The sequence below is a fragment of the Rhipicephalus microplus genome, chromosome X, assembly GCF_043290135.1.
Source record: "Rhipicephalus microplus isolate Deutch F79 chromosome X, USDA_Rmic, whole genome shotgun sequence".
Classification (NCBI taxonomy): Eukaryota; Metazoa; Arthropoda; class Arachnida; order Ixodida; family Ixodidae; genus Rhipicephalus; species Rhipicephalus microplus.
The window spans coordinates 288,855,300-288,879,483 of NC_134710.1; the positions used below are offsets into that span (position 1 = coordinate 288,855,300).

The 24,184-nt window shown below is 45.9% G+C and overlaps 1 protein-coding gene across 1 annotated transcript in view; it reads left to right on the top strand.

The window, feature by feature from the left end:
* The window catches only part of LOC119161428 (aromatic-L-amino-acid decarboxylase), a 152,015-nt gene that overhangs the window by 20,965 nt on the left and 106,866 nt on the right, over window positions 1–24,184 (top strand). The window contains exons 2-4 of the mRNA XM_037413883.2: window positions 9,558–9,773; window positions 13,467–13,580; window positions 16,143–16,265. Coding sequence (XP_037269780.1) covers window positions 9,573–9,773; window positions 13,467–13,580; window positions 16,143–16,265 — 438 coding nt within the window. The 5' untranslated portion in view covers window positions 9,558–9,572. The remainder of the gene's footprint in view (window positions 1–9,557; window positions 9,774–13,466; window positions 13,581–16,142; window positions 16,266–24,184) is intronic.

Sequence of the window (24,184 nt, forward strand, 5' to 3'; positions counted from 1 at the left end):
CTGTCGCGTTTCGGTGGAGGCGAAATGCTACAGACACGTGCACCGTACGATATTGGAGCACATTTAAAAACACCACATGGTGGGAACTTCCAAAGCCCTCCACAAGGGTGTTCCTCGTAGTCATAACGTGATTTCAAGACAGAAAACTTCATATATTATTAGGATGGTTCTTAGGTCTGCTTCGGCAGAGGAACCATGAGAGAGGTACCGGAGGTGTTATTTCAGCAGATAGCTGCCCCTGTCTGCTGGAGGGACAAAGAAATTGTTAAATGATCAATTACGTCAAGTATATGCCGCTGTCCCTCGTCAGGGGTGGCATAGTTTTTTTTTGTCTACGGAGGGACTATATAAGCAAGGACTTCAACATTTAGAAGGGGGAGGGATAAGTGTGGTTAGAGTTATTGTATAGGCTATCTTTAGGTAGCAGAGCTGCGCCAAAACACACCATCTTGAATTCGAAGTCTTGCGGGAAAGCCACTCACCACCCGCGTAGGAGCAGCTAGCGCTGGCGCTTCGGAGTGCTAGCGTTGCTTTATTTATTTTTTGCATTCTTTCTACTTTTCATGAAAGTACGGACAAAACTCGGTTGCTCCGGTCACGCGTACAGGGCTTGATTTTATTCTTATGTTCTTGGTATGTAATAATGAAACACACGCCACGGTGGTCTAGTGGCTGAGGTACTCGGCTGCTGACCCGCAGGTCGCGGGTTCGTATCCCGGCTGCGGCGGCTGCATTTCCGATGGAGGCGGAAATGTTGTAGGCCCGTGTGCTCAGATTTGGGTGCACGTTAAAGAACCCCAGGTGGTCGAAATTTCCGGAGCCCTCCACTACGGCGTCTCTCATAATCATAAGGTGGTTTTGGGACGTTAAACCCCACATATCAATCAATAATGAAACACAGTATGTCAGCTCGTTGAACCAGTGAGATGTACACTTATTTGCTTCACACATTTGCATCGTCCTCTTTTCCCGCTGTTTTTCACTATTTACAAATATGAAATTATTTTTGCAATTTTGATTGAAATCGAGTGAGTTAGGGACAACTTTATTTTTCGTCACGCTGGGCTCATTTGTTAACGGTCTGAGGAAGTGAGTGAATTGAGCTGGGATAGCGATCGAAAGTGGCCGTGCGACGCCCGACTTATGCGCGGCTCACGGCAGCTGATGTGAATAGTTGTTCAACAGCCCTGTCGCACCGAACATTCCTTTCGCTTAAAGTTTGAAAGCTGCTATGCACTCACGCGATAGTGCAACACTTTACCGATTCGAATAATTCTAGTTTAATTTCGAGATACCCCTTCGTTTGAAGCGCTTTACCCGTCAGACAGTTTGGACATATGCAGCGAACACGCGATGATTAACTCTTTAAAAATAACGTATTCACTGCATCTGTGCACGTGGTAATATAAATAGTGCTAGTTTGGCAGCGACGTGGAGAGATAATAAGAAGCAGAGCGTTCATTCCGTCCTCACTAAACACTAATCCCCCGCACACGCGTCTAATCACATACGCTGTGCGTAACATGATTCAACGCAGAGTGCACTTGCTACCACATTTCTCATGACCGACAGCCAACATGGCTAGAGTACCGAAGAAGCACGGCGAGAATATTAACAACAGCTAATGCCAATCTCGCTTGAGCTGCCGGGAATCTGTGGAGCATCTGTGCCATCTGGGCAGTGTTGGCTTCATCGCAGTGCAAATGAACCACCTATAACCACGTGATGGCACTCGACCAAGAGTGTTGCTGGAATCATCAAAGGCCGAGTGAGCGGCGCCCTAAAAACCAAAACGGTGGCGACACTCTGCTACTTGAAGGTGGCATATACAGCAACTGTAAGTGTGGTGGCTGCTTGGTTTTTCTACAGAAAGTTGCAGGGTTACGTTGTCTTCGTAAATATGGTATGTTTGTAAACTGGAGCCATCTACAATCCACTGCAGCGTTTAAACTGACAGCTTCGTGTCCCGTTATCTGGTGGAGGAACCTTCTCCCACTGTGTGTCTTAGTTGGTACGCCCAGATTTAAAAAAAGTTATTTGTTGTTTTGACACAATTGATTGACGTCTTATTTAACCTGAAGATTGGTCATGCCGTAATAATCTTATATTCCGATGTAATCTTGACACAAAAGGAAACTGAAACAAAACTAGTCACAGCAGTCGAATGGGTTTGCGAGTCATGTACCGATGGCACAATGAAACGCGCATATCGCATCGGTTCCTTAAATTCCTACAAGTGCCGCCCGATCATATCGAAATCTTCACATTTCAAAACAAGGGAGAGCATATTTGCTCTGCGAAACCAATTTAAGTGACAAAAATTTTCAGTTGGGAAATACTTTTGCATGAATTCACAAAACAGGAAAAAATATATAGAAAAAGAGAGAGGAGAAAATGAACGCGAAACAAACAAGGCTGCCAAGCTCCACACTTTTTTTTTCGGGTTGGGCACCATTGAGGCAGCCTTAATTTTTTTTTACCATGCAAAGTATTTACACAAGCCTATGTTCTTACCAAATTATGTATGTGTAGATATTCTTTCTACCCAGTCATGTCGTTTTGCTTACCTTAGGCAGCCCTATTCCTCGCAATCTTGTTCTATTTTGAAATCTTAATTTTTCAGCACTCACCTGCTTCTTTTCCAGAGCCAGTCTCCGTATGAAATAGCTCTGATCACATCTGCTGTAAACAAATAATAGTTCTTTGTACATTTTTTAGTTATATGACGTACGAACGTGAAGGCTCAATTTTCTTAGCTGTTGACAAAAAATTTCGTTAGCTATAAAATAACTCGATCTCACAGTCAGCTGTGCTCGGTCATATTGTACGGTCAGCAAATGAAATATTTCGCTCTTATACAAAACATTGTAAATAGTGTAGTAAACGCATGCGAGTGTATGTGTTATGTGTTCATCATGGTATATATCATAACCATCAGCCAGTACCTGGAGTAGCATGTCAAGCGAAAAGCCAGACAAACATCTCCAGTGCTTCTTTAATATATTTTATTCTCTCTGTATTTCCAGCTGATTATTTTTATTTTGCTTTCTTCTATATTGTCCTCTCTGGGCAGAGGGGAACGCTCTTGTACAGGTGAAGTTAATCGAAATAGTGGTCAGCTGTCTTATGGCTGATCACGCAAGACGTTAATTAATACTTTGTTGTTCTTGTCCTATGTGGTGTACAAGGAGGATACTAGTCTGTTCTGCGACGGCTTTTCTTTAGTATGGTAATTTATGGTCATTCGTAATTTGTGTGGTAATAAAATTGAGGCACATGAAATAAAATAACTAAAGTGGAGTTCCGTGTAGTGATGTTTAGATCTGCCACGCACATGCAATTCACTGCTGCTAGGCCTTCTAAAAATCATCGAGTTCTGCCCGAATCGCGTGACGCTGTAATAAGAAGGACTATGAAACATTCAGCATTGATGAAGGAAATGCCAATTGGTGTATCATGTCTTAACAAACAACGGTAAACCATCGCCTCGTCTCTTCAGCAGTAGCATACAATGGGCTTTGTAATACCTTGATTCAAACATGTCAGTGCCATCATCGGTTACATTTGATCAAGATAGTCGTTGGCCGATTCAGTTATCATTCTGAATTCCTCTAAGTATTTTTGTAGGCACCTATATTTATGCTAACTATACTGTACATTCGGGCTCGCGGTCGCCACTAAAAATATCTTTAGGATCAGAGAAATTTGAGACAGTGCAAAAGTAGATTACCACGGCGTTTAGAAAATTATAATATTGTCAACTAAGTTGTTCACTCAGATCAGGCGCACCTTTCCGTCTTTTTTCAGTAGAGTCTTTCCGTGTTTTGCTATAAGAATTGGTAGCCTCTTTATCTTGCTGCCGTTCTCACTCGCCAGAACACATCGCGGTTCGATCTTGTGAGATCATAATGAAATAACTATTCTCGGCAACCGTCAGTTTTGGTGGAGACGACTTGTTTCTCTTCTGCATCAAACCACAAATACATTTCAGACGCAAAAAACAACCATCAACATGGGCAATACGCCGGCGACACAAAACATGCGTGGCAATACGAATGCATTGTAGGCGCGCTGCAAAACAAATGTAAAACAAAGAAGTTGTAGCGCGATGCATAGCAAAGAGAACACTTTCTATGAAGGCATCGCTAAATATTGTACAAAGCTGTCAAATAAAAATGCTCTGTAGGACAAATGTAAAGCCGTCATGGAGCACTGTGCATACCAGAAAAATTCAAATTTCCCAAAAATTTGTAGCCAAAGAAGGGTAATAGACAGATTATTTCATGAGGCTGTTAGAGATCCTGATAAGTGCTAGAACACACGAAAAGTACTGCTTTATTTTTCCCCAGAACAATACTCTGATAAAGATTAAAGCAGTCTATATATGCCAGAACAAATGATTAGGAATGCGCCATCATGCGATGGGCCAAGAGGTCCAAGTCAGTGAGCCGCTCCGAACGTTTCAGCTGGTGTATTGTGTATTCTGTTGGCCGCTCCAGTCGTCTGGATTGCTTGCGCCAGATGCCGAGGCAGCTCGCAACGAGAGCGAGAGCGAGAGAGATAGAGCAAATGGCAGCGTACCAACCGCATATATCGGTGATTTTGGAGCAGCTGCCTGTAGCGCCACCATGCAGCTACGCGGTCACTCGCCGCGTGAATAATCACGCATTGACAAATGACGCTGATTCGTTTTTGTGGCCATCCCTGGCATGTCCGAATGCCGCGGCAGCCTGCGAAGGTCAGCACATAAATCTGGAGATTGTCGTCATCCGAGCGGCTTGCCAGCTTCTGATTGATTGATTGATTGATTGATTGATTGATATGTGGGGTTTAACGTCCCAAAATCACTATATGATTATGAGAGACGCCGTAGTGGAGGGCTCCGGAAATTTAGACCACCTGGGGTTCTTTAACGTGCACCCAAATCTGAGCACACGGGCCTACAACATTTCCGCCTCCATCGGAAATGCAGCCGCCGCAGCCGGGATTCGAACCCGCGCCCTGCGGGTCAGCAGCCGAGTACCATAGCCACTAGACCACCACGGCGGGGCTTCTTTCGCCTATTGATCCATACTATTAACGCGCTTTTCAGCAATGATTAATCTGGAACCCACTACAATTACCTTTAAAACGGCCAAAAATTTCACAAGTTTCGTACAAGACCAAAACGATCACTTTTTGCTTCTTTCTGGAAAATGTACTACCTGTGTAGTCTTTACTATTATTTTCTCTCAAACCTTTCGTTGATGTATTGATTGAATTATATGTGGGGTTTAACGTACCAAAACAACCATATGATAATGAGAGATGCCGTAGTGGAGGGCTCCGGAAATTTAGACCACCTGGGGTTCTTTAACGTGCACCCAAATCTGAGCACACGGGCCTACAACATTTCCGCCTCCATCGGAAATGCAGCCGCCGCAGCCGGGATTCGAACCCGCGCCCTGCGGGTCAGCAGCCGAGTACCTTAGCCACTAGACCACCGCGGCGGGGCAGCTTGCCAGTTTCTAGGCATTCGTCTGCGAGGCGCTGTAACAACCGCACTGACATTTCTTCTGCCGTCCCTGGCAGCCTCCTTTTTGACGTGAGGCATTTATGGCATCGTATAGCACACGTTCAAGAACGCCCCAAACAACACGCATGCTCGAAGTATTACTCAAAAAATTTTTTGCACAGACTTGGCAAAACTGAAACTCCCGAATTTGATTGTGGATTTATAGATAAAGACGTACATCACCTTCTCATAGACTGTCGACATCATGACACGCTGAGACGCTGTCTAAATTCGGAATCGTTGGCATTAGACCGCAGACGGTTCAGCATCAAGAACCTTCTGGGCCCGTGGCCAACTGGAGTTTTACGGACGCACGCTTTAAAAGCGTTCACACGTTTTTTAAGAGACAGCGGAATGGCTGACAAGTACTAAGCAATAAAGACCTTTCATTTGTATAACATGTGTCGTACTTATTATGCGCAGTATCATATTACTTAAATCATATGTGTGTGCTGAAGTGAATGACGCGTCGACTGTTATGTACACACGAGCGAGTACATATTCATAAGTACGAGACGTGTGCTCTGGTGTTATGTGCTGGTTGAATCGACTATTAACGATTGACATTATCAGAAACTTCATCCGTTGACTTTCAAACATTTCCTTATCATTGGGTTGTGATATGTGCATAAAGGTGTGTTTTTAAAAATGTGTGCCCGAGTGTTCTATTTTCTAGGCACTACTTTGTATGGTTTCCTTTAAGATACGTGTTCAACTTTCATTCAAGGGCTAAGGAGTAGCCGGCGCCATACTTGTGCGCCAACATCTCCCCATATATCATATAAAAAAGTATTACGTTGCTGGCAATGTCCGTTTACGAAAAAGAAACGCGCGTTCGCACTGTCATCTGCCCCCAACCACGCAATCCGTGTAGTAGTCTTCTCAGTCAGATCGCGTGGCGCTCTGACTTCGAAGTCGGGAGCACTCCCAGCCGGAATTGGACGCTCCGAAAGAATCAACTGAAGGTAGCCCGAGAACTCGAATGCTACCAACCAAACGCGCGGCCACTTGTGAGGGCGCTCCAGAGTGCTCGTAAATTGTAACCGAATGCGTCATCGGCTCAGGCTCAGTTTAATGACTGACCGGTTCACCAGAGATTATTTATTCCGTATGTTCGAAAATAGTGGTAGGCGCCGTCTAAATATTTGTGGTAGCAACGTCGTGGCACGTTGGCTCCACCCAGCCGCACTAGAGTCCCTGTATATGCTCTATGACCACGTGACAAATGCCGCAGCAGGTGCACGAGCTGCCTCCGAGCACAGCGCGTCGGTACGTCACCCGCGTTTTTACAAGCGGCAGCCGCAAAAGAAAATTCGCAGTGGTTGTAAGATATGATGTTAAATAAACATATGAGCCATGTTGTGTAGTTCTATATAGCTTTGAGAATTTCATGAAAATATCAGGTATTTTAATAGCGGCAATGTTTCTCATTTGCGAAATGTCATCGCTATTGCGGCAGTATACGTCACCAATGTACATGTTTGAACTACTTTAAGGACAGACCCAGTTAGCAAGAGGCTCTAGAGTAAAATATGCAAATGCGCGTTGTCAAAACACACAGCAACGAATCTCTACGGTAAATCCTTGTAAATATATAAGAAATATTCGGAGAAGTTATCACTGCAAAACTAAAGGCCCATCTCCACGACACTTTCATTTGTAATACGCTTGCGATAATATTACTTGAAGACGATGCGAAATGGAAGCTTGATAGTGATAGCTGACAAGCAACAGTCATGCAGTTCTTTAGTACATATGTTTAAAGCCTCAAGTAAAGGTAGATGTAATGCGGTCATTGTTCACGTGAGCGAGTGTGTCTGTGATATAAAATAGCGGGCGCGGGGGAATGGAACGTGCCTCAACCATACCAGCCGTTCAAGTACGCTAAAAACAAAAAAGTCTGTGACAACGATCACCGATAAGCCTAAACTCAAACAATATGGCTGTGTCTTCAGAAGTGAAGTTAGAGCTGCAGACGCATGGATCCTGATGTCTGACGAGCTGAATCGACTCTGCTCGCCAGTTGTCTTACATAAATAACAGGACGTCACAGCTTTACAAGTAAAAAAACTGACCCGGTATCTGCATGTTCACCTGCAAATGTCGTCGAAAGGCGATAGTCTTGCGTCTGGAGAGAGTGAACAAAACATTTATTCGATGTTCTGCGCAAGAAAATCGATGAATGGTATTCTGGAGGCGCTGCGTCAGAGTGCCTCGAGCGGCCATCGGAGGCGAACGAGTGCATCCAGGCACGTCACACGTGAGACATGAGCGCTATCTGAACTTTTCTTCGAAAACGAAGTGCGTGACACCCGTATCAGAGGTGATAAGCTGTAGAACGCAAAGGCGATGGGTAGGGGCCACCACCGTCTCGTGATAGCAAAGCGTTGGAAACACTCGCCTTTTCGTGCAAACGTTGCATGGTCAGTGCAGCGTGATAAGCGCTACGGTTCTTAAAAGTACTTATGTATGCCTTTTCTAGTAAAAGACGCACATGCAGAATATATACGTGTTGTTATGGTGCCCCAGACATGCGCAATAACTGCTTTTAAATGGACAGTTGCACAAGTATGAACGCTAAATCTTGAGCAACATTGGTGGGCGCTGCGGATGGGGTCGGCCGTTCAAGTACCCGGTACCATTAAAAGTGTACAAACAGACAATAGTACAGACAGACAGACAGACAGACAGACAGACAGACAGACAGACAGTGCAAATTTTTGCTATGTAGGTCCCCAAGGAAGACTATCGTCTTTAAAAATCACTAGATTTGCAGCACACAACGCAGCTATAGGACCATTCACGGCTGAAACCTCGACATTAATACTTTCACGCAGCTCACGTCAATATGAATCACGTTCACGGATCACGATTAACACGAATGACGTCCACTGTCCACGCGAGGATCAGCGATGGATACTGGACCTATCCAATCAGGTCGATCGCTGGTTCTAGGTATCATGGAAGAATAAAGGTAGAAAGGGAAAAATGAAAATTCATTCGTTGGCTCTGCTGCCACTTAATAGTCGTTTGCATGTTCAAAATCTTGCAATAACTTAGTCCATGCAGAGAGCTTAATTAGGCCCGCAAAACAACTTCAGGACTTGCTTTACCGGCCTATGTATTTGTACAAAATCGTCAAAACAATTTCAGGGTCCCCTTAACGTGTGCTTGTGTCGAGTCAACACCATAATGGCAGCTCTATAAAATTATACGTCATTGTTACTATAAGGAAGAAGAAGAAAAAGCGCAGTCGAGGACGGCAGAGGTTTAGGCGGTGCGAAGAGATTACAAAATTGGCACGCGTAAGGTGGAGCCATTGGAAGTAATTGGAGATTGCAAGGAGAGATTTACGTGATGCAGTGAGAACTAAATAGAATAGTTACGGCCGTGGCTCAATCAAAACTTTCCATTACAGAAGTTCAAAATTTAGTGAATACCTCCAGATATGAATTACGGAACGAAGTGTATATTTAAGGGCTTGTTTTCTTAGTTTTCCTAGTTTCTTAGAGACAATATTTATGAAATATGATACTATCATGGCAAATAAAGAATAGGAGACGGTATTATAGAAGTAATTGTAATGTAAATGATGACAATGCTGCCAGCTCGTAAAAAGTTAGGCAAACGAAGGGTGTTCCACGCTCGCCGCCATGGCTGCTGGCTGCGCTGATCGACACTCTCACGTTTCATGCACATATACACCCCATAAAGTGGAGGTGGGATGACCGCCATGGTAGCTCAATTGTTAGAGCATCGGGTGCATTATGCTAAGGTCGCAGGTTCGTCCCTGCCTACGGCAAGTTATCTTTTCTTCTACGTTTCTTTCTTCACATTTACATTACAATTACTTATTCTACCATCCCCTACACTTTCCTCGGCATGATTGTCTATTAGATCTCATTGTTATTGTGTCTACCTACAGATATGAAACAGAGAATGCTAGCCTTTTGAATATAAGACAAAGACTGAGACATTCTTGAATGTTAACTGTGCCCGGCAGCGACACACCAGCGGCATGGATGACAACCAATTCCGTGAAGCTGGCCACCAGTTGCTGGACTTTGCGCTGTCGTACTTCAATGGTTTGAGAAACCGGCCCGTGCTTCCCGACGTGGCACCCGGCTACCTGGCAGCCCTGGTGCCGCTGGAGGCGCCCCAGGAGCCTGACAAGTGGGAGGACATCTTCAAGGACATCGAAAGGGTCATCCTACCCGGGGTAAGATGATAGTCATCTCTCCCCAGAGGCACGCCGTGTCTTCTGCTGTAGGGTTACACCTCCACGACTGCACGCTTTGTGGACAGAACGCGTGACCTAAAGGTGTTGAAGGAGCTTTAAAGAGAGATACTGGAAAAATGAAAATATGGATGATACGCTCGAAGTGAAACTTTCTTTCTTTTCCTGGGTTTGGCCTTTCGTGACTCCTTGCCAGATATATCTTTTGATACAAAGGGTGCTATAAGTATAAATAGTGCTAAGTTTTAAGAAGTCCACGCGTTGTTTCCAGGAATTCAACCAACCTAGTAGTAGCACTGTTATGTTCATCAATTTATTATTTTTTCTGTGATCTCACGCCATCATGTGTTAAGCTTTCAAAGCAATGGCTCAAGTTTAAATCATTCATAGAAAAATTGCAGAGCACACAAAACAAACAAAATATACCCATACTAATTTAAAAAAAAATAGTGAGCCTGTATTCGGACCCAGACTCATAAAGTGTTTGTATGACGTCTATTTGTATTGCTTCATTCACGGTAACAATTATGTACATGCATGTTTAATTCAGTTATTTGGTTTGTCGTGAACTTGCATCGAAACCATGCGCTACGCATGCTGAATGGGCACAGGACTAAGGTATAGCCATTAACTTTTAATTCTCTTTCTGCACATAAAAAATAGAATAAGCTCCACACTTCAAAGATAAAAAAGTTATTTAACTGGGTTCATTCAAATGCTTATGATTGCGAAAATTCTATTCAATCAGGCTCAATCGCACTCGAACTATACAGAAATATTACTCAGCCGGAATCATTCGCACCCAACATTATTGATATTCAGCTCGACAACGTTCACTCGGACTAGACTCAAAAATATCATATTCAGCCGGACTAACTCAAACTCGTAAATGGCTCTGAGCGAGTGAGTCAACTCATGGGTGAGTTTTCCGACTTTTACACCTTTTCAATTTTTTCACCTGAGGTTTTGGAGTCCCGCCACAATTCCCTTTCGGCTGTCGGAAACATACGTGACTCCTTAAAAAAGCGCTGCCGAGGCAGCGACGTCAGTGTTCCAATACGCAACAATGTCCACATTCTAATATTCCAGTATGCATACCACTACCGTGAACCGATCCCGTGTAATTTCACTCACCTGCTCGTAGAACAGCCCTTGGACGTTAAAATTTATTCACTTAACTTTTACTAATGGCTTCACCTTCCATCCACGCTCTCTCTGCGGGAAACGACTTTGTTGTGTACCCTTTGGTTGGTCGCTGCGTTTACGAAAAATTCTTCATTCAAATGGGCGACAGCGCCCTGTAAGACTCTTGCACATTTGATCAAACTGAAAGGTATACACACTGCGCCACCGTCCATAGAACTACTCTGAACGCTCTGTGCGCTTGTTTTGGCCACTGGTGCTGCGATTGATTTCACTGGCCCTTATCCTGGAAATTTGACCGAATACCCCCCCCCCCCCACATAATGCACCAGACGCCATAGCTCTATTATGCTTCTTGAAAACAACTGCACTGAACAGAGATTATACGCAAACTTCTGATGACTATCTTTCTCATATTTTTTCTCTTTTTTTGTCTTCCACAATTGGGAGGAAGCCACGTGCGACTTTTATTTTTCTTTCATCTTTTTCGTTTTTCTATATCTTATCAGTGACTTTCTCTAGATAGCTTGTAGAAAAATATCCAAATTACTCTTTTTCGCGAAGACAGTTGCTGCATGTGTGCTTTTGGTTTTCCACACTCTAAGAAAAAAAAAAGAAACAGCTACGTAGGGGAGTAACGTCTGCTTTCGTCCGCAAATCGTACCGTTAGTCTACCAGAAGAGCAAGTGTGGTGAAGTGCGTGTCGTGTGCAAATTTGGAGGACTAACGAGAAGACGAACGGCTCACATAGTCCCTCCGGTAGGGGTTGAAGGGACTAAAAGACCCTTTTTCTCCAGATTTTATTGAATGCACGGGTCAGTAGCCTTTCAAAGGTATGGCTCTAGATCAGGTGCCCCCTATCGTTCCGGAGCTCACCCTTCTACTTTGTCGGGATGGTGGAATGGTGGTTGCGGGAGGCGGGAGACTGAGGGGTGAAGAATGTGGCAAATTCAAATTCAGGGGTTCTTCGAACTGATGACAAGGCTTGTCAGGTCACTTACAGTTACGATGAAAAAAATAACGCGAGAAAAGAATAATATGTCAGACGCTAATACTGCGCCATTAATTTTAAGGATCTGAAACTTAGTGCAATAAACCTAACAATGTTTACAATCGGTGACAATCATGCAAGTCTGACGGACATTTCAGAGCGCACCGCACCGGACTCTTCGGAATCGCTCGTGTCGCTGCAGTCAGGAGTGAGGCTCGTGTTCGTCACTCGTCGTGATCTTTCTTGCTCTGTGGAAGGCAGGAGCCGCTTCACAGGCTATCAAGGTAGCTGTGAAGAGCCATTTTCCTTACATGTGCTGCCATTGTGGATGCACATGCATGTGTGTCTCTGTGGAACAGCTGTTCAATGGACTGAACACCGCAACACTTCTGCGAAGAAATGGACACCCCAGCTTGGATGCAAGATTCCTTCACGGATTCTTTTGTGATAAGCTTTTAGAATGTATGTCGTCACCTAGAAGCGTGATCCCCAACTTTTGGATTAGCTGGCTCAGGAAACCATGTGCCTCGTTAATTTTCACGGTAAGTTCTTTTTTTTTCATTTTCATCGCCATGGCACATTACAATATAAATATTATGAAAGCTGAAGAAGCCCTGTGCGCGGCATGTTTTAGCATGTTTTATGAGCATGTGACTGCGTAAACATTGGGGCTTAGGCGATCAAGTGATGGTCTTCAAGCCATTTTATAATATAACAACATTTTCTTGTATGTCTCGCAGGTAAAAGGCGGACAGCTGCCGACGGCCAACACTGCTGGTCTGCATTACACACTGTTTGGAGAAAATAAAGGTTGCTAGCTTTGAATTGGTGTCTGCAATTTTCCGTTCCTATACACATAGTCACGGATGCAGTACTGAGTAAAGCGCAGCTTACCTGAGCTATCATGTCAGTTGGGTGAGGATGACCAGGTGAATGAATAGTGGATTAATCATTAGACCTTTAAAAATTCTTCAAATGAATTAACAGTTTATCCCGAAGGAGTAACACTTACTCTCATATGAATGACTTTTCGGGATCAACAGTTAATCCTCACGAGAGTAACATTTGCTCTGTTAGGGACCATTTCCAAACATCAGATGTTAGTCCTTACAGGAGTAACCATAAGTCCTCTAAGGAGCAACCCTTAATCCTTTTGCAGTTTATCCTTCAAGGACTAACCGTTTACCCTCTTGCAGTCTGTCCCCAAAAGAATGAACAGTCGTAGCGAATCAGTTGATCGCCAAAAGGACTAACCTCCCTACCCCATTTAGTTTTTTTTTTCTTGGAGTGTGGGCTTCTAGTAAAACGCGTTATATACAAAAGAAAGTGTGTCAGCTTTTCCATAAAAAGCCGTCTTTTAAGAGCCAGTAAAGTGCCCTAAGGATTGAGAAAATTTTAAGGAACAATATACTTTCACAATCAATAAGCTTTTCTTGCATTAAACTCTCGCACCAGGCTTTCTTGACAGTTTATTATTAGTTATAGGTTATTAATAAAGCGTTGCAGCAGTCAACATATTTCCTTTTTCTTTCCTTTTGCAGATGACTCACTGGCACTCGCCTCATTTTCATGCGTATTTCCCAACGGGACAAAGCCCACCTTCGATGTTGGCGGATATGCTCAGCTCAACATTCGCTATAGTCGGCTTTACTTGGGTAGCCAAACCTTTCTACCATTTTGCATGACATCAAAGGCTTTGACATACGTGTCTCTCTGGAATACGACGTGAATTCAACGTTGTATTTTATGCAAAGATTTCCCTCGTAATTATAGGGTAAGACATACGAAAAACAACAGGCATTTTATGCCAAATTTTGAAAATGAATATTTCGAGAGGAAGTGTTTGCCCCAGTTATTGATAAAAATAAAGTTGAGGTAAAAAACTAATTGGTCAGTCCCACGCGAACTCGCTAATCAGAAAAGTGTGAATTTGAAAGAATAACTTTTTTGGCTAAACAAGATTTTCTGAGCATTAGTCCCCACTCGCTAAAACACCTTACTAGTATGAATAATCTTTGATCTGGTAACAGCCCCTAATCAAGCTCGGATCAGAAAACGCCTACTGGCACTGAGAGAGTGCGTTGAGCGGTGTAGGCATGTTAAGTGTTCCTATAAAGAGGAGCAAAAGGAAAACAGTCAGTGGCTACGCGGAGTGAGCGTGAGTACCAACCATATTCATCGTAGTCTTCGTTTTTCAAGTGGTGCTCATTTTTGTCACTACAATCATTTCACCCACCCTGGTGACCGATGGCACACTGGTGGGTGTTGAACGGTCTTCCTGAACAGTATCGTGACCGCGGCCCCGTCGATCCGTGTAGGCAGTCGAATAGGCTCGATTACGTATGTACGGTTGCGGCCACTGTTAGAGGGAACGCGGAGTCGGCGACCTAGCTCCGCGGAGCGCCACAATGGGCGCCTTGCGAAGTATTGCGGCGAAAGCGTATTCTGTGCCAGAGTTGGAGTTAGCTGTTCGTCGTCTTCTACGATTTCCCCAGTTCGCCGCGAGCTGCGAGATTTACACTGCGCGTGCGGTTTTACCAGAGCGCGTACGGCGAAGTGGGAGGCACCGTAGCAGACTACGCGCAGCCAACTCTGCCTCTGTCGCTGATTGCGCTTGCGCCTCAAAACTTCACATGGCGCCCGCTCGGTGGCCCGAAGAGAGCAGCCATGCGCGCCACGTTTCCTCTCACAGAGGCCACGACTGTACGCTGATTGGAAATGTGCGGAAAGAGAGTCACGAGAGACAAGCGATAAACACAGGATGATGTGTTTATCGCTTAACAACTGACATTTTTTGTATTATTCAGAACACATATTTATAAAAAGCAATGCTATAACAGACAGTAACCTAAAGCATCACATCATCTGTGCGCACGTGTTTTTGTAGGAACCATTCTAGCTAATGTGAAAGGCCTTTATGAGGTGCCTGCAAACCGTGGCGTTTATTTTCTTTTAACAGAGGCATGAATCTACTCTCCTTACAGTCCATGTAGTGCAGGGCTAAGTGTGTGTATGGTATGCGAATCAAAGGGCTCTAGTGTTCCCTTAAGTGCGTATTCAGACCCCTTTCGGTCTGCCCGACGTAGATCATTCTGCATGACAGGGGCATTGTATTTACCACACCTACTGTGCAAGGCAGAAAGGTCTATTAATATACTATTATGATACTGTGTTCGCCATGTTCAGTGACCGGTTTGTTCTTTATATGTCTTCCTAAAAGCACAAGTGTTTTAAATCTTGTTTAAATTTTGCCTGCGCCGTGTCCTCTTTGCTATAAAAGTACGTGCCCCATATATCATTGAGGGCATGTATCTTGGCGCACTTTCAGTAGAAGTCATTGTGAGATTGTAACCGTCCTGTCCGTACAGCCATGCAACCGTAACGCATTAAGCGTGCTTTGAATGGACCACTAGAGAATGGAACGCGCAACACAGCAGTAATGCATGAACGTAAGAAACCTGGAAGAGCTCTCTATGGCGCATGGAATAACCTTAGATGTAACGATGCAGCAGCCGTACCGAGACTCACTGGGGTGGTCTAATTGGCAGCAGTAAGAAAAGCTGTGCAAGCTGATATGATTGCGTAGTATAATAGCACAAAATCCAAGAATCGTATGTCTATAGCCTATTTTATTCTCTTTTGCGCTAGTTTACCATGTGGTCTGATCAGACACCTTTATATATCACAAGATATTTGAAGACTCATGCAAAAGCGAGTTTTTATCTTGTGCAAAACTAATGTTGGAACAGCCATTTGAGGACTTCGCGGAGCTAAGACCACCCAGGAGTAATACAAGAGACGGACACAACAAGACATGGGAACGCCAAGGAACGATTGTGTGGATGTATTTAAAGACAAAAGTTGTGTTACAAATATTATGGGAATGTAAAATGTTTGGTTGTACAATTGAAATGTGCCTGATTAAATCTGCTGTTTCCAAAAGTGCACAAGAATTAGAGCAAAATAAGTACTTTGAATAACACATAACATTTTATAGAGCAAAGCATCGACTGAAGGGAAGAATTTTCCTGCAATGAAAGCCGAAAGAAAATTAAGGATCATGAGTTGCTAATTAGGTTGAAAAACTCACTGGGGCCAAACTAGCATACATGCATAAACTGCGAGAAAATACTGCTTTTTGTCGATGTTTGCATCTAGAGAATTCCTTTCATCATGTATATTATTCAGAGCTTTACATTGTCTCGAAAACATTACAGATTGCGAGCCCAGCAAACACCGAACTGGAAATGATGGTAATGGACTGGCTTGGAAAAGCAATCGATCTCCCGAAACATTTCCTCTTCTCCACGCCTGGCATCAACGGTGGCGGCGTCATACAAGTAACGCTACTGCTCATTATCATCCTCATTCCGTGGTATTGCAACGAATAAATGTGGCACTTAAAGTGAGGACACCCACAATGGCCCTCTCAAGGAGTCGTACCTTTTAAATAGATATGTCATGCATCAGATTGGACTCTACACTAAGCAAGTTATTGTCATTTTAGGCACCAAGTGTGTCAGGCCGCAAACTGCAGTCATTTTTATTTCTTGAAATGGCCGCCTTCCAGAGCGTGTGTTTTAGAATTACAAGACCAAAGGACACGATTTTTTTCGTTTTTTTATCATTTTCGGCAAGAATATATATATATATATATATATATATATATATATATATATATATATATATATATATATATATATATATATATATATATATATATATATATATATATATATATATATATATATATATATATATATATATATATATTGACACGTGTGTATATGAAAAAGAACGATATGAATGCTTTGTAGATTCCAGCTAGTGGGTCAAGCAGTTTTTCGGGACGACAACGAAGCAGGCGTCTTGTACAGCTGATCCTGAACACGCTCTTTTCGCTGCCGTAAGCTGCTGTCATCATTTGTTCGTGTTGCACTGTGACACTGGTGGAGGAGCTGGGCCGTGATGCTCCCCGATACTTCACATCCCTAGTGGGAGCCGTTCATCCAGCCCGGACGTGCCCATTGCAACCCCTGTCCATCGATTCAGTCATCGGCTATGAGGTCTTCCTCCAGACTTCAACCCTTCGCAGAAGCCCTCTACAAGACATCTAGAAATGGCTAACACCAGCCCCCAGCCTGTACTTCTCGGCACCAGTCCTCCCGCTCCATCCCAGGTAACGTTTTTTCAATCGCTGCAGCCTGAACGCTTTGGTGGTGGCGCACACGAAGATGTAGAAGACTGGTTAGATCACTAAGACCGTGTTGCGAAGATCAACCAGTGGTCTGCTCAGGAAAAGCTCGGCCGGGCCTACTTCTATCTTGATGGCAGCACTCGGACTTGTTACGAGAAGATGACAGCACTCGGACTTGGACTTAGTACTTGGTATGTCCACATGGACCGACTTTCACCAGCAAATGGTTGAAATTTTTGCCAATGTCGAGAGACGTGACCGCACCCACCAACTACTAGAGCTATGGGTCAAAAAACCGAATGAAACGGTCACCATGTTCGCCAAAGACATTACACGTTTATTTCGGAGGGCTGACCCGCAGATGACTGAAGATGGGAAGTTGCGCTACCTCATGCGCGGCGTGAAAGAGCAGCCGTTCGCTGGATTTCTGCGCAACCCGCCAAGCACTGAAGAGAACTTCATCAAAGAAGCGTCGGCTATCGAGCGGGCACTTCACCAACTCTGCCGACAATATGACCGCTTGTGCCGCAGCCACCGAATTCAGGCCACCACTGCGACGTTTGACAATCATAGTTCATTGCATGACATGATTAGAGAGATTGTTCGTGAAGAACTGCAAAATTTACGGACTTCGGTAGTGAATACACCCATGGCATCTGTCGCTCAAGTCGTCCGCGACGAGATCCGCCAAGCTTTCTCGACAGCTGATCCTGCCCCCGAGCAACATCCCATGACGTACGCCGGCGCCCTTCGAAGCTCCCCACCCGCTCCGCCTTCATACTACCCGCCACCTGCAACCGTTCCTTGGTCACTACCACAGGGGGAGACATCGTTGCGCCCACCCGTCCAGCCCCCATACGACCAGTCGTCTTCTAGCCTGCCATGGCTTTCGTGACGTGAGGAGTCGTCACGGCATCCACAGCTTCGCCGAACAGACACCTGGCGCACTGTCGACAGGCGTCCACTCTGTTTCAACTGCAAAGGTGTGGGCCACATAGCTCGCTATTGCTAGCACCGCGCCGATCTGTTTCGCCCTCTCAGGCCATGGTTTAACAGTCGACATGCCAACGACTACGTATCCCGCCGTGGCGATGCAAAAATACTGCAGAAATCCAAAGCAGTTTATCGGCACTAGACGAAGCACCTCAAGAAGAATCAGTACCTAATCTTGACATTGGTACTACGTTGTCAAGGGACGAGCGAATGAGATTTCTTGAGCTGCTAGTTGAATTCCAGGACTGCTTTTCATCGACATCATGAGTCGGTCGAACGCCGCTAACAAAGCATCGAATAATTACCTACGACGCAGCAAGGCCTATAGACTATAATCCTTATCGTGTGGCTCCAAAGGAACGGGAAGTGATACAGCAACAAGTCGCTAAAATGCTTGAAGATGATGTGATTCCGCCATCACAGAGCCCGTGGGTGTCACACCTGTCCCGTTTATTAGGGAGGCGATCGCCGGGCTAATTCCAAGGGCCGAAGTATCGGCCCCCCGAACCGCACCACGAAAGCGTGGACAATTTAGAAGTGGTCCTTTTTGGCGCGCCAGCGGACGCCGGCTGTGGTCCAAAGAACAAGTCAGAGCCGAGAGTTGATAAACAAAACAAATATTATATTCTCAGTAACGGCAGATCAAAAACAATACACAAGAATGCACACTCCACAATAGTTACCTACAATACGTCACCAATCAAACAACGTACTACACAGTACAATCAGCCACACTCAAAACAACGGACACAGACAACGATACGCACTACAATGCAGTCGCATGCATTGAACAACCAAGACACTTAAAGACTAAAGAGATATAAAACCTATTCAGTCCAAAGTCCTTGGAACAAAAGTCTGAATGATACTCTTCCGAGAATCACTCACTCCAAGTCCAGCGTTGTTGTCGTTCCACAGCTTTCGAAGTTTCTCTTCCAGGAAACCTCGCCGAAGTTTCTCTTCTAGGAAACCTCTCGTCTTCAACAGGCCACTCTCCAAGCTTCAAACTTCTTCGCCGGAACACGTCGGCTTCACACACGCAGCTGTTGCCACGCGTCCTCGCTCGATAGCGGTAGACACACGCTCTTGCCTGTAGCTCGAGCCTTCACCCCTCAGGTGGAAATCCTCTTCATCTCCTGCTTCGTCCCTACGGACGAAACCTTCGCCGACTACACGGCGGGATCCCTACGCACTCTGGCGCTAAATTCCGTCTTGTCCTGATCTCTCATCTCGGCTGCTCGGTTAAATACCTTGCGCGCGACATTCCAGACGGTTCTCGTCATTTCGTCGGCGCGATACGCAGCGAAGGCTGCGAAGAGGGCAAGACGGTTGGCACGCCCTCCGCGGCCGATGACTCAACTCGGTATGACCACGCCCCTTTCGTTCTGGAATTTTCGCGGGCTATCTCGGCCGCCGATGTGGGGCGAGGAGGTTCGTCGGCGAAGCCACGCTTCCGAGGGGAGAGCGCACGCCCCGGGGAGCCTTTAGATGTTTGTTTTCTTTTTCTTTTGACCTCGCGGCGCCACTCGGCGTTTCGTCGCGACAATTTGGCGGCGCGCCCATTTTTAGCGCTCGTTCTGTGACACTGCCCCCCACTTTAAGAATATTATCTCATAATATTCAAAACCACACAAACGAGCGCGAACAGTCACCACACACTCTGAAAGACTGTAACACAAACCGTCGCTCATGACACTTCACCTTCGCAATAGATCGCTCAATACAATCTTACATTGTAGTTCAATTCCACAACACATGAAATATAGCCACAGGTACATGACTACAACACCTCATCACTCATTCCAAACAATACCAACGTACAAGGTTCTGTCTTTACAACAATTATACAACACTATACATCACATCACAGCACAAACACTTCGACACTTGTGACACAGGATAACACAACATTAACACAACATATGGCCCTCAGCACTGCCCAACACATTCTTATTCGACCTCACCACTTATCCTGAGTACTCCGAGCAGCGCTTGCGCCCCTTTTTGCGGTGCTCGCTCGATCTCTTGTTGTGTTTCCACGTTCTTTTTCGGCGAGCCCTTTCCAACGACGATATCTGAGGCGTCGTCTCAGCCATCGTTGTCTCTTCCGACACCGTTAACGCGTCATTACATTCGACGGGTCCTGTCTGTTTATTTACCCGCTTGATCATGCCTCTACATTTTGCCCGGCTGGCCAACTCCGTCTCCTTTACACTGTCGGTCGGTTGAGGTCGTGCCGACGTAAGTCCTGTTGCTCGGCCCGTGAACTCATTAAACACGATCATCTTCTCATTCGCTGTCTCTTGGGCCGCGGCTTCACCTTGGGCTCTAGTGAGATCCGTCACGGGCTGCTCCTCCACTGTATCTCGCGGTCGCTGGGTTGGCGAGGGTTCTATCTTAGGGTCTTCTCCCAAGCATTCCGGATCATTCGGTCCTCGCGCCCCGTCGATGTTTCCGATGACAAGGTCGTAAAGGGGGGTCGTCATACATAGAGCAGTAACCTTCCCGCTGAAGTACGGGGTTTCAACCTCGATTTCTGCTTCGGGAAGCATCCGAACCGTACGGTCAATTAGGCAAACCGGTTTCGTTCTGCCTGTCAACTCTCTTTCCCGTACCAAATTTCTCCGCGCGATAACCGTGGAGCTACCGGTGTCTCTTAGAACCGTAATCTTCTTGCCTGCAATCTTTCCAGGAAGCGTTGGCATTCCCTTCGTAACACCGGTTGGCTGTTTTGACATTACAGCCCCCACAATAGAAATTTTCTCCCCATTCTTCAACTCTACGATTCCATCGGTGACGGCATTATTATCAGATTTCGGTGCCGCTTGCACACAAGATACCTGGTGAGTTTGACTCACTCCGTTCCGACAAGCGTCTGCTTTGTGCCCAGTCTGACCACACTTGAAACATTTTACTGCCGTAGGGCTCGTAAAGATCGTTCGACAGTTTTTCGCGCGATGACCCACTCGGTTGCACAGGAAACATCGCGGAATGCTCTCTGGTGCACGCTTCTTTTCTTCGGGAGCCAATTTCTTCGAATCATCGGGACAATTCTTCTTGACCTTGGCCAAATTAGTTCCACCTTGCGCTTCCAAGAATTGATCAGCCAATTCAAGCATTCCTTCAAGTGACTCAGCCTTCCTCTCTTTCAAATACAGCGACAGGCTTGGGTGGCAACTAGTAAGAAATTGTTCTCTAATTAGGAGCTCTCTAAGTTCATCGTACTCCTGCGCTGTCCCTGAAAGTTCAATCCATCTGTCGAAATAATGGCAAAGTCTGGCGGCATACTGCGTAGCCGTCTCACCATCAGCTGGCTTTCCTGTCCGAAACCTGTCCCGGAAACCTTCTACAGTAAATCTAAATCACTTCAGCAAAGCAGCTTTCACCTTTACATAGTTGGCTGCATCGGTCGGCGTCAGCCTACCGTACACACTGAGCGCTTCACCACTCAAGCAAGCACTCAAAGCAGTTGCCCATTGATGTTCCGGCCAATTCTGGCTCCTCGCAATCGTCTCAAATCTGTGAAGGTACGCGTCAAGGTCGTCCTTCCTTTCATCAAACGCCACGAGCAGCTTGCTTGGGTTCAAGCGGAAGCCATGATCTTCCCGTTCGCTGCTTTCAACTCTAGGTTGGACGGGAGTTTCACTTCGCTGTTGCAACCGGAGCCGCTCGAGTTCCATCTCGTGCTGCCGCTGCCGTTCCCTTTCAGCCATCTCCGCTTCTCTTTCTTCTCTCGCCCTCTCAGCGGCCAGCTTTTCTCTCTCCAGCTCCAACTTCAACTGCTGCTCTCTTTCTTCCTTCACCCTCTCAGCTGCCAATCTCTCTCTCTCCAACTCAGCTTCTTTTTCCGCTTTGGCTCTTTCGACCGCCAGCCTTTCTTTTTTCAGCTCAGCTGCCTTTTCTTCTTTGGCCCTCTCTTTTTCTTCTTTTTCCTTCTGGGTGACCCACTTCCGTAGCTCCGCGCCAGAAAGACCCATCTTCTCACCAAGAGCGACTAACTTTTCGAGATCCATTGTGTCTCGCAAATAAAACCTTGCCGCGTGCAAAAAGTATCTGCCTAAATCAGTCTATCGGAACACTCCCCTGCACTCGTTAACGAGAACACTGAACAACACACAAAATCGTTCCGATAGCACTATCAACAACTCGAGGCTCTTTCTCACTACTTTGGGCACACTGTGCACCAAAAGGTCCTGTCGCGGACGCCAGATTAATTGTCACACCTGTCCCGTTTATTAGGGAGGCGATCGCCGGGCTAATTCCAAGGGCCGAAGTATCGGCCCCCCGAACCGCACCACGAAAGCGTGGACAATTTAGAAGTGGTCCATTTTGGCGCGCCAGCGGACGCCGGCTGTGGTCCAAAGAACAAGTCAGAGCCGAGAGTTGATAAACAAAACAAATATTATATTCTCAGTAACGGCAGATCAAAAACAATACACAAGAATGCACACTCCACAATAGTTACCTACAATACGTCACCAATCAAACAACGTACTACACAGTACAATCAGCCACACTCAAAACAACAGACACAGACAACGATACGCACTACAATGCAGTCGCATGCATTGAACAACCAAGACACTTAAAGACTAAAGAGATATAAAACCTATTCAGTCCAAAGTCCTTGGAACAAAAGTCTGAATGATACTCTTCCGAGAATCACTCACTCCAAGTCCAGCGTTGTTGTCGTTCCACAGCTTTCGAAGTTTCTCTTCCAGGAAACCTCGCCGAAGTTTCTCTTCTAGGAAACCTTTCGTCTTCAATAGGCCACTGTCCAAGCTTCAAACTTCTTCGCCGGAACACGTCGGTTTCACACACGCAGCTGTTGCCACGCGTCCTCGCTCGATAGCGGTAGACACACGCTCTTGCCTGTAGCTCGAGCCTTCACCCCTCAGGTGGAAATCCTCTTCATCTCCTGCTTCGTCCCTACGGACGAAACCTTCGCCGACTACACGGCGGGATCCCTACGCACTCTGGCGCTAAATTCCGTCTTGTCCTGATCTCTCATCTCGGCTGCTCGGTTAAATACCTTGCGCGCGACATTCCAGACGGTTCTCGTCATTTCGTCGGCGCGATACGCAGCGAAGGCTGCGAAGAGGGCAAGACGGTTGGCACGCCCTCCGCGGCCGATGACTCAACTCGGTATGACCACGCCCCTTTCGTTCTGGAACTTTCGCGGGCTATCTCGGCCGCCGATGTGGGGCGAGGAGGTTCGTCGGCGAAGCCACGCTTCCGAGGGGAGAGCGCGCGCCCCGGGGAGCCTTTAGATGTTTGTTTTCTTTTTCTTTTGACCTCGCGGCGCCACTCGGCGTTTCGTCGCGACAATTTGGCGGCGCGCCCATTTTTAGCGCTCGTTCTGTGACAGTGGGCAACGCCTGTAGTACTAGTTAAGACAAAGGACGGTACCCTGCGTTTTTGCATGGACAGCTGGAAGCTGAATCAAGTGACTAAGAAAGATGGGTATCCGCTTCCACGTATTGATGACTCCCTCGATGGGCTTCGAAACGCTCGCTGCTTTTCTGCAATGTACCTCAGAAGCGGACATTGGCAGATCGAGGTAGACCCAATAGATCAGGAAAAAACCGCTTTTGTGACGCCGGATGGTTTATATGAATTTAAAGTTCTGCCCTTCGGTCTGTGCTCAGCGCCCGCTACTATTCAAAGGCTCATGGACACTGTACTTTCAGGGTTAAAATGGAAAACCTGTTTAGTATATCTAAACGACGTCATAGTTTTTTCCCCAACTTTTGACGATCGTCTCAAAAGGCTAGAAGTTGTTTTACGAGCCATAGGCTCCGCTGGCCTCACATTGAAACCAGAGAAATGCCACTTCTGTTTTGAAGAACTGCTGTTTTTTTGTCATGTGGTCAGCTGCACCGGCGTTTGGCCTGATCCCGAAAACTTGCGGCCGTGGCACAGTTCCCCGTACCGTCCGATAAGAAAGCTGTGAGGCACTTTCTGGTTCTATGCGCCTACTATCGCCGGTTTATCACCGAATTCACACGGATTGCGTAGCCGTTAACTCGCCTCACTAGAGACGACGCCACCTTTGAGTGGAACGACGAA